Here is an 11,125-nt window from a genome sequence, read left to right as displayed (position 1 = left end):
AAAAAAAAAAAAAAAAAAAAAAAAAAAAAAAAAAAAAAAAAGAAACGAAGAAACATTACACAAAGTCATCGAAAGCGAAAATCGTTTTCACGAGGTTCGCAACACGCGTTTTACGTACATTGGAGAAATAAGAAAAATTGTTGCCCGAGGATGGAAACTTAGCGACAGCTGATAACAAAAAAAAAACGGTTCGTTTCAAGAAGGCGAGACAAACGGCCTCGAACGTATGTCTGCCAGGAATACCTAATAACCGACAATTAACGTGCGCAACACTCACCAGCCCTAGACTGGCAAGAGGCCAATGCCGACTGTGCTATCGCGATGCTGACTCTTACACGACCATCCTGAAACCATCCAATCTACTCGATGGACCTTGGATAAGATTTTTTCTCGTGAAAAAATGAAATTTCCAAAATAATTACGTTTCCATGTAAATCGAACTACTAAACTGCTATCATTACCAATGACGTACCCCGTTCCCTCTTTGTAAATTCTTCTGGAGACCTATGCTATTCCCGCGATTTTTTTTATAAATATTGATTACGCACACACCGAATATAGGCTAATATTCAATCTACCTAATGGCGGACTCGGCCTCGATTTCGTCTCTCGCTCGCAATTACTCGCGAATCCCATCCTCGCAGTCATTACGCGACTTGCGCAAACCGATATATGGACATCTGGCATTTTCCATTTTTCTTTAATTCACCATTTCTCTTTTCCCCGTCCTCCCTTTCGTTTCCTAATCGCGATCGTCCCGTGTTCCACGTGGAATACACAGAATGGCGTTACGTTCTTATAGACATAGCATACACGTCATATACATATATACATACACCATGTATACCAGCAATTCCTCCCACAGAGACGTATAAGGTACTAATTATTCCCGTGAAATCTTTTTTATTTTTGCTTTTTCCTCTCCTCATTTCTTATCCCACCAGTGCTCTCCACTCTGGGAAAAATTCGTTTGTAATCATTCGAAGGCTGGAACTAATTCGATGGAAAGTCAAAGATTGCGCGATTTAACGGTTCGAAAGTTAGCGAGGTGTGTCTGGTTTACTGGACACGATAAAAAATGTTCCAACAGCCAATTCACTAACCTGATAAGTACGCCTCGAAGTTCAATATCCAACGATACATTCTCAGTATATACCCTATTCGCGATAGTTCACTTAAAAAGTATACTTACTTGATTGGTGCTATTAAAAAATGTATTTGATCAAATTCCTCCAAAAAATCTATGACATCCTAACTACTTTCATAACCCCTTGTTATCTGTAATTGCATGATCAAACCGTGAAGTAATCAATATCGTTATCCCATCGATTTATCGAAACTGCACTTCATTCTTATCTATGAACTTGACTTTGGTAAAGATTAAAAGTTTTTTAATATTTTCATCGATTTATCAAAATCCTTAACCAATCTTTTACATCTTGCGTAGAGAATTCAGTATTATAAAATTTGTTTCCTAAACATCGACAAACCTAATCGATCTAAAAAGCAACGTATGTAGCGGACACTATGAGTACATTCAAAGTACGTACGGTGAATTGTACATCCGAAGGCAGTAGGTACGCTTTCCATCAATGTACATATAGTAAGTCCATAACCACGTATACGTATGCAAACGCATACGTGGTATTCAATACAGGATGTTAGGGAGGGTCGCTTACGATTGGCAGACCCGTCGCACGTACGAACGAGACTTAAAGACCTTAAGTTGCACTGTATCAACGACATGGTCAATGATTGCTCGGATGAACCAGTCTTGTTATCGGTGTATACGTGCTCGTCCTAACGAAAAGAGTGTCCAATTTTGACACAAGGTATAATTTGCCCTAGTAAATAAACAATAATAATAATCAATGTAATTCTTTCCCAGAACCACAGACAGATTTAATGGGCCAGACAGAGACATATACCCTGTGTCTTAATTCATTCTAATTCACAAAAGGGAAACGACCCACGTGATAATTTCTAAATCAAACACGTGAGGCCAACGCGTACAGCAGCATGCGACTGCAGAGCAGTAGTAAAGATTACATATATGTATAAATATATATAAATGGGAAAAGATGCATTCTAGGAAAATAAAAACTTTAACCAGACCTAACCTAACCATATAATTTATTCGAATAAAAGACGTGGGAAGGAGATACAAGTAACGGATAAGAATCTCGAATTAAGGGAGAAGCAGGAAAATCTCACAGGGTAAACCAAGGGTACACGACGGTATTCAAGGTGCAAAATGGTGGATCGTGAATCGATACGAGTCGAACCGGTTTTATATTTTCACGGGAGGCACAATTTTTTTCGAGTCTCCCATATTTAACGCAAACGCGCGCGCGCGTACGTAAACTTCGACTGGATGTTCCATGCGGTTTTTTCTTTTCTACAGAAAACCACGATTTTCCTTTAGCTGTACACGTATTCGTCCTCATGCACCGCGCTGCAGCCTCGCCTATCCATTGCAGCACCGAATCACGCCTAGACGGACACTGATCAATTTTACGTCTCGCTCGAGTCGTCGTTCATTATCAGTTTGATTAAATACACTTTGTTGCGTATCGCCGTCGACTAATTTTCACAATATATATTCGCGAATACGTAATGCAAGTTCGTTGCAGTAAAAACGCGGTACTATCGTGCAGGCATACGTGATTATTTAGGTGTGTAAACAAAAAGGGAAAGATAAAGGAATATCGCACGAATACGGATATCGATGAGGAAACTAAACAATGCGACGGACATATGAGCCGTTCAGTACACACATCGATTAACTGCATAAAACAAAAAGTTGAGAAATGCGATGAAGTAATGTATATTGTAATTACTTATTATTCAATGGCCAAAAAAATTTTGCCGTTCAATGGTGCTAATCTTTATTATTCAGGAAAGTTATTATAAATATAAAAAGTTACGACTATACCAAGTGCTTTGACACTTAAATTTAAGATTTTTCAAAAAGTGGAGTTAATCGATGTGTGCACTGAGCGGCTCGTATATAAATATACCTGACATATATGTATATAGTAAATAAACATATGCCAATTCGCATGCCAGTCTCGATTTTGTGCACCGTACGCGTCTGGCTGCGATTTTCCTTACGTATACAATACGAGACACATGTCTCTTTCTCTGAGCATACACACATATGTGTGATATGGGTAAACATACCGGCGACATATATCCGCGGTTATCATCTTTGCGATATTTCGGGATAAATTATTATTTGACCATTCGCGTAGGTGTACGACACGTGTAAAGCGGAGATAAAAAGACTCGAGTGACAGATGACTCGATGATAAATACTTTTTGGTGCGAATCACATAAGAGTGACGTAGGAGCGATTTTTTCTCGTGGCAAAAATCTGGTATAGTCACTGTATAAAATTCGGTGATATCCTGAAAGTAACTGGACCATCGTGCGGTATAATAAATTCACAGGTTCCGGCAGTATCTCGCTTTACGATAGGTCCAGCTGGCAGTTGGCTCCGTAAGATCAATAAAGTCTCGAACGTCGGTCAGCCCCGTTCAATGTTTTAATGAGAAAATGTAAAAAGGAGAAAAGTTTTTACGTGCCTAGTGAGTGTATGTTCACAAGCCAATCGGGCCAATACGGGCGACTTTTTATCATTTTGCGAACGCGAAGATTCACGATTCGAAAAGGAATTCCGTGTTTCGTGCGCCCACGCGACATTCTCGCGCTAGCGTACGAAAACCAAAATGGATAGTGAGTACGGCATGGGAGGCAATAAGTAATGGAGGAATAAATTGACAGATTTATAGGTTAGGGAATGAAGACCATGGGAACTATACGAAATTCTCTGTCACGTGGATTGATTGGTTTGACTTGAGGTGCAACGAAGACAAGCAATTTTTTTAATATTCTAAATTTGAGTATTGGGTTAGAAAGCATCCTCATTATTATTAAATTATGAATATTAGAAAAAAGTGAAAAATATGACAAGTGAAAATTCACAGTCAGGCTTTTTGTTTTTTTCCATAGCAAGTGATAGAACGCCTGCTATTCTATTTGGCGCGAGAGTGCAACGATATTACTAACTCCTAAATGCAATTGCCAGTATATATGGTGTACGCGTATAAACGGGGTCGTTGACCCTCACAGTGGCGTAAGTGTGGGCCACTTAAAGGGGGATGCGGACTAAAGTGGATTCTTTAATGTGCAGCATTCAACACTTAGAAAGACAGAAAATTACTTGGCAGTCTCTCTCTTTCTCTGTATTTATTTATGTATCTATCTCTCTTGCTCCTGCATTCCTTTTTTCTTTTTATTTTTCAACACGTAGCGCACGCACTCTCGCAACTGACCAACTCGGAGTGCATTCTTTGGAATACAATTTGATTATTGTAATATTGCTTATTGTTAATTTATTTATTCGTCTTTGGATCTTCTTCGAAACATTCTTTTCTTCGTTATACTTGGCGAATGGATACGGTACCAGAGGATCGGCGCAATATCGGTCATCGATATTCTTGGATAGTCCGTGTGTGCAATATATAATTGCAGATGGGTGCAACTGCAGAGTGCATCTGGAAGTATATGCGCGACTCCAGAAACCCTCATAATATCATGCACCCGTCGTAAAGCAACGCCGTTAAATTTACGAACTGGATTTTAACGACAGAACAAGAATCGAATTAGTTCAGAGCACAAAAGCGCGTATCTTCGAGCTAAATCAATTTTCTCATGTAAATAAGTCTTGGTACGATGGATATCCGAGACGCGCGATGATTGATGGGATTTTCGAATAAAAAGCCAAGATCGGTAAGAAGCAAGAAAGAAGATACAATTTTTTTTTAAATAGACCAGTAAAACTATACGAAATCAAATCGGTAGACGGTCACTCGCGAGAGCGATGCATCGCGACTTGGTTTAAAAAATGTAGGTTACAAAATTAAAAACGCTCTCTTCAGTCACTTTTTGTTCTCTTCGTCGATTCAAAATTGCCTCATCGCAACTTCAAGCGCTTCGACTTAATTTTAACCTGGACTTCGTGTAGGATGCTTTGACTTGTTGAACGACGCAAGGCCAAAGCTGCCATTGGAAGTTTAACAGTGACAGATTATATTTAAATTAATGATTCTAACCTGGGAGCATTGATGATCGGTCTGCCCATTGCCCGTTGCTGGCGCTTCTCGTTGCTGGGAAGGCGCAGATAATCTTGGTCGCCAAGGAGGAATAAATCCTTTGAAATAATCATGTCCACCGTGTATATAAAAGCTGCCTCCTGCACTGCCCTTGATTTTTCCTTTGTGTTATCCTTTATCCCCCCACCACCACGATATCACACGGAACCACTCCTTATCAGAATGATTAATCTCGTAAAACTATCACACAACAGTCATCCAGACGAGTTTCCTCGTTTGAATAAATCCTCACGAGTAAAATCCAAGAGGAAAGTAAATGCCGAAAAACGTACAATCAGTGTCATGAAAATGTTTAAATATACCGTGAAACAAGATATACCTTGGTATACAATAAAATTTTTCAGCGTTTTTCACAAACGCACAACTACGCGGCACAAACGCGCACAACCACCATATAACAATCGTATATCACCCGAAGCAAATATTCTGATAGCAGACAACACTGGCAGGTTTTTGATAACGAGTAATCGTCCCTTTACTTTTCCTCGTATCACCCAGTCGATAGTGCCAAAATTTTGTCTATGTGAATTTTCTAAAGTATTAACCTCCCTCGTACCACCCACCACCCTCCTAACCTCCTCCCAGCCACCCTAGACACTCGGTATCACACGAGGGCACAAACGGACAAGGAGCAAGCATTTATTTGCTTCGAGAACGGGAATGTGTGTGACCCTAAGAGGAACAACAAAAGTTCGTCGGTGCAGCCCAAGGTGAAACGGACGGACGCGCCTGTTTGACTCCGTTGCACGGCATCGTTTTTCGATATCCTCTTGGCCTTTTTTTATTTTACGTAAAATTGTTGTTGCTTGCTGTTGTCGGAGATCAATGACGATGCATTCGAACTCTCGCGGCTTATTTTAGCTCTTTGAGTAATTCACGATATGTTTATTATTTTCATTCTTACTTTACTACGCTGCTCTGGCTCGTCGAGCTCGCTGGGTATATTAAACGATATTTAACCAGCGAGTATCGAGCGAGTACGCTGCATCTGTTACACGCGCTATTCACATTATGAGCTCGATCCCACTGTTGAATATGACGATAACGACCGGCGATGACAATTACAAGAACAGTCAATGGAATCACCTGAATTTAATGCAACCTTCTCTTGACTGACCAACGTACAAGTAGACTCAGCCAATGGCAATCCTGGCAATAGGTGCTACGTAGTAGAGAAGCCTGCTAGTAGTGTTAACAGGACATAATGCGGCATCTACGGCTGGTATGGTTTAGCTAGTAGTTTCCGAGTGTGTTTAGGCGGGCCTAGTAGTGAAGCCAGCCGTGCAGTCCGTCTTGGTTGAACGTAAGAAAAAAAAAAAAATCACACGAACGCACAACCCTCAGAACAAAACCTCAGGGTGGAAACGATAGGGAAGTAAAAAATACGTCTGTTCTCTCCTATCAAATTGTACGGCACTGAAATTAATTAATCCCGCATTATTTGTCCCTTCCGCTTTACGCCTAATCACCACTCTTATACCGTATACCACTTTTGCTCTCGATCGATCTTCCTGCACTTTCCTTAGCACTCATAGTAAGCGATCGAAACTCACGGTCTAAGAGTTTCTTGCATTATTTTATTTTTATTTTTTATTTTTTCAACATTTTCTTTCATCCCGCATTGTTTGCGATCCGCGCATTGACGTCTCGTTTTGCCGGATGATTCTCGTCCCTTTTATTCTTCTAACTTGTCCCTTATCTTCTCTTCGCTTTTATGGTGCATCGATGGGAGCCAGCCGATACCTGTTGTGTGCGTGTTAACCCCGTCTCTGTTCGTACTTCCTTCAAGTATTTGTCTTAATCTTTTTTTTTTACTTTTCTTCTTCCTTCTATTCACCTCCTTGCGCTATTCTTATTCTTTCCACTCGCTCTTATACTTTTCTTTACTTTCCGCGGACACGCAAAGCTACGTGACGGAAAGACGTTCGCACGTTTGCGAGATCCCTTCGCTCTGCCGAGTATTATAAAACGAGCGACTCATCGCTCCTGTGTATATACGGCCGTATAAGCTTATATGTAGGTATTCACGTCAATATATGTACACGTATAGATATATATATTTTTTATCTTTTTTTTTTTTAAGAAAGAAGACTGTGCTTGTCACGACACGACACTCGCGCTGGTCGTTTGCAGACTGAAACGCAGCGGCGCGCGCTGCGTCTATAGGCGAAACACCACACCACTGCTAACTTTATCCCCACTATTCTGACTCCCACCGTCACTCCTACGTGCAGCATTGCCTTACACTTTCTGAATTTTGACTATTTTTCTTCTATTTTTTCTGAAGAAAAAACAATTGAAAAAAAAAACTTTGACGCAACGCTGACACTTTTACAGTTTAAACTTTATACGTTTTATACATTTTTCTATGGTGGTTATGAGTGACAGCCGAATATAGGGTTACTGGATTACATGGGTTACTTGTGTACAAGTTGAATTACGGTAATGATCCAGACATTGTGTAAGTACTGTCCTATTCGAACTCTTACGATTACATAAGTCATAATTATGCATTAAAAATAATATTTCTGAGGGAGACTGTTGTGTAAATTTTTTCGAAGCTTTGATTTTCTAGTGAGCAATAAAACTAAAAAAGTCGAAAAAATTTTCAAAAGGTAAACGATAGAAATTGATCGAGGAGTAAGGCAGGAGTTAGGAAACTTGAATACTTTTTTAAAAAGATTTTCTGTTTTTAATATTATTAAAAAATTTTCAAATTAAAAAATATCAAATTTGATCTTATTTATTAAAAAAAAAATATATTGCTTACATACTTGTAAATCAACGAATCACCGAGAGGTTATGTACATATGTTCTGTCGAAAATGCCCTCATATAAGCTTAAAATAATATACACGAGTGACACGGAAGGATGGATCTGTCATCGAAATGTCATTTCTTAATTACTTAAAACATGGTAGATTATTTTTTTTTTAGATTTAATTTTCTGATTTTCGCTGTATATACGTATATAAAAACAACATTGAATCAACTTATATGCAATAAAGTATACGTACGACTGTTAAGATATTGCTTCATTTATTCACTGCAACTAGTGTATTATTTAATGAGTGCATTAACGATTGGTTAAGGTCGTTGACTCGATCTCGTAGTGTTTACGAGAAAACGAAGCGCGTACAGCCGAGGGAAAAGCAGTGAGAAAGGGACCTTAACCTATTTTCTTCGTTACGAGAAGCCAGTGCCATCTCTTTCTACGGTCCTAACACTTCCTCTACTCTATATACGGGTACACTCTTTCTTTCACCTTTTTATATTTCTTTGGAGGCCGACATCGAGAGATCGTAGGCGCGACTTGATGCACCGGAAATTTCCAGAAAGACATACCGTATAACCATACACAGACGAGTCATTTTGAAAATTCAAAGGAAAGTCAGAATTTCCGTCGCGTATCGCTTGTATCCTACATTTAAAAGAATATCCAGACTCTGCCCGTTTCTCTATAATAAATTCAACGTCTTCTTGACACTCGTAACAAAGACAATGGAATCTTCTGGAACCTTAAGAATGTCGAAATTTTGTATGTTTTGAAAATAATTTATAACTAAAGTAAAAACGAAAAATTTCCAGCAATATACTGAGTGTTTTTTTTAATTACACATTTTACGAATGATTAGAGTTATAAGATCCAGTATAATGGAATCGAAAGGAATAACTTTTTCAAAATATATCTAATAAATGTAATAGCCAGGTTACCGAAGGATTGATGACTATAAAGTAAAGCATTCAGAAAAAATGTAAAAAAAAAAAAATCCAAACCCAAAGAAATTCCTCTCCGTGAACGATCTCAACACCGACTATGCACCCGTTGCATGTACATACACAAGCCTATAAATACATACGTATACACGTACGAAGTAACACGCGCAGCCGAGTGCATAGCCGAGCAAGTGGAGATAAACGTGTCGGTGTTTCTTTCCTGTAGCTTTCACGTTGCATCTCTCATCGGCTCGGCTCGTGTCCCACATCGCTATCTCCATCATTCAATATGCAATATTTAACCGAACAGCCGCTTGTTCACTCCCATTAAAGGCACGATCTATCCTTAGAGAAAGCCATTTTCCCATAAGACGGCCATATTGCCGGAGGGACGAATGCAGATAAATATAAAATGTAAAAAGGAGCCTGCAAATCCAATGTAGTATAAACGAGTATTCTAATAAGGCATATCGCAATACGAATATACATAGAGACAGAAATTACGCGAACGAGACAAAACGAATTTAGAGAAAGAATTATCGTTAGACCCAACGTCATTTCTCAATCGCATTGCATTGTGGATGCAACAGATTCTTAGATCCGAGACTCTATTGAATATCGTGTCAATAGTGCATTCGACCATTCGACTGCACTTTTGCCTGCATTTCGTAATGCCACTGGCATCTCAAGATGTCCTAGGGACGTTCGCGTCACAAACAGTGACAAAGCCTAGGGTTTATTAAATAATTGCACCCCTTGAACTACTTTGTTGCACCAGTACGAAGAAGTGCCAGCTGGAACGGGATCACGGTACGGTTAAAGTGCCTAGCCCCTGTACTACCATGATCGAATAGGTTAGCTAATTCATATCGTGAAGGTGCGCGGATGACGAATCGAAAGATAAAAAAGTGAAAACAAAAGATTCAATATTAATAAAGATCTTCACCTTAAAAAACAAAAACTTCCTATTTGAATGCTAATCGTACAATAAAAATATGAATTAATAAAGATCTCAAAGAGCAGGTAAATAAAAGAATCCAAGAGCGACCGTAGTTACCATGTCAGAAACACCCGCCTTACGCAAATCCATGCTATATCTGTAAACACAAGGATATCGAGGATTACTGAGTGCTACCGTAAAGGACGAGCTAATAAACGTAAGCCTTGCAATGGCAATGAGAGACAGAGAGAGAGAGAGAGAGAGAGAGATAAGAGAGGTTAAAAAATTGTGAGATACAAAAGAGGAAAAGTTAGAAAAGTGCATAACGTTAATAACACAAAAAAAAAATTTTTAACCGAAAAAGTCGACAGAAATCTAGAAATTAAAAGAAGAGACAAGAGCTGAGAGACCGAGATCAAAATAAATAATGCAAAAAAAAATCTAAAAAAGAGCAGCCGGGTGTTTAGATTCTTTACAATCTCGTATTACCAGTTTCCGATCCTCCCGGGCACACAACTTCGTATCCATGTTGGTGCAGCAGCGAGGAGAAGGTAGGTGGGTCTTTGAACTTCAGTGAAAATGAGCGCATCTGTCGCTGCCGCTCCGATAGGAAATGGGAATCATTCTGAATGCAGTTCTTCTCTCTTAATTCTCTCCCCCCCCCCCCTCTCTTTCTCTCTCTCTCTCTCTCTCACGCACACTTTTCTCTTGCTACACCATCCAAGGTAACCTCTCCTTCAGGAGCTGGCGTCTAGTCCCACGTAGCCATTGACGCTATCGTCCTCCCGATGCACCAGCGCATACAGAATGCACTCCTGTTCTGTTCCTCTCGCATGATCGTTTCTCCTCTAGCATTCTTTCTCTCTCTCTCTCTCTCTCTCGTACTCTTTTTTTCCCCTTACCCCCTTTCTCTCTCTCCTTCTCCGTCTATGTTACTCCCTGCAGGAGTACATAGCGGCTCACTGTGCTGATTTCCAATGCTCCGCTCATCAGGTTTCTCCAACGTACCGTACAGAGAGTTTCAGTTTCAACTGACGTCACAAACTACGCGGGAAAAGTCCCTTTTTCTTCTTCCATCGCACAGACAAGAAAAGACAGCGGCATTCGTATCTTTGACAACCAATTGGCACTTATACGTTTCATGTCTCTGCTTGATGGTCAATTCTGTACTCCCTGGGAATTGCGTATGGCCTTTACAAGGTATCTCAGGTAACATGAGATAGGGAACAATGCAAGCGAGTATTCCAAGGTAGTGAAACCCATTGAGAATTATTTCATATTAAAAATCTTTA

At 39.6% G+C, this 11,125-nt stretch overlaps 1 protein-coding gene across 2 annotated transcripts in view; it reads right to left on the bottom strand.

The window, feature by feature from the left end:
- The window catches only part of LOC107270973 (ABC transporter G family member 27), a 52,435-nt gene extending 45,100 nt beyond the window's left edge, over window positions 1–7,335 (bottom strand). Inside the window, exon 1 of one of the 2 annotated variants that reach the window (XM_015746483.2) lies at window positions 5,118–7,335. In XM_015746483.2, coding sequence (XP_015601969.1) covers window positions 5,118–5,230 — 113 coding nt within the window. In that variant the 5' untranslated portion in view covers window positions 5,231–7,335. The remainder of the gene's footprint in view (window positions 1–5,117) is intronic. The other variant, XM_015746482.2, reaches the window with a different exon arrangement.
- Window positions 7,336–11,125: the final 3,790 nt, after the last annotated feature.

Source organism: Cephus cinctus, unplaced genomic scaffold, assembly GCF_000341935.2.
Source record: "Cephus cinctus unplaced genomic scaffold, Ccin1 Ccin1_scaffold0857, whole genome shotgun sequence".
In the NCBI taxonomy this organism is placed as follows: domain Eukaryota; kingdom Metazoa; phylum Arthropoda; class Insecta; order Hymenoptera; family Cephidae; genus Cephus; species Cephus cinctus.
The sequence above is the reverse complement of the archived record's forward strand: the minus strand, read 5'-3'. Positions and strand labels throughout refer to the sequence as shown.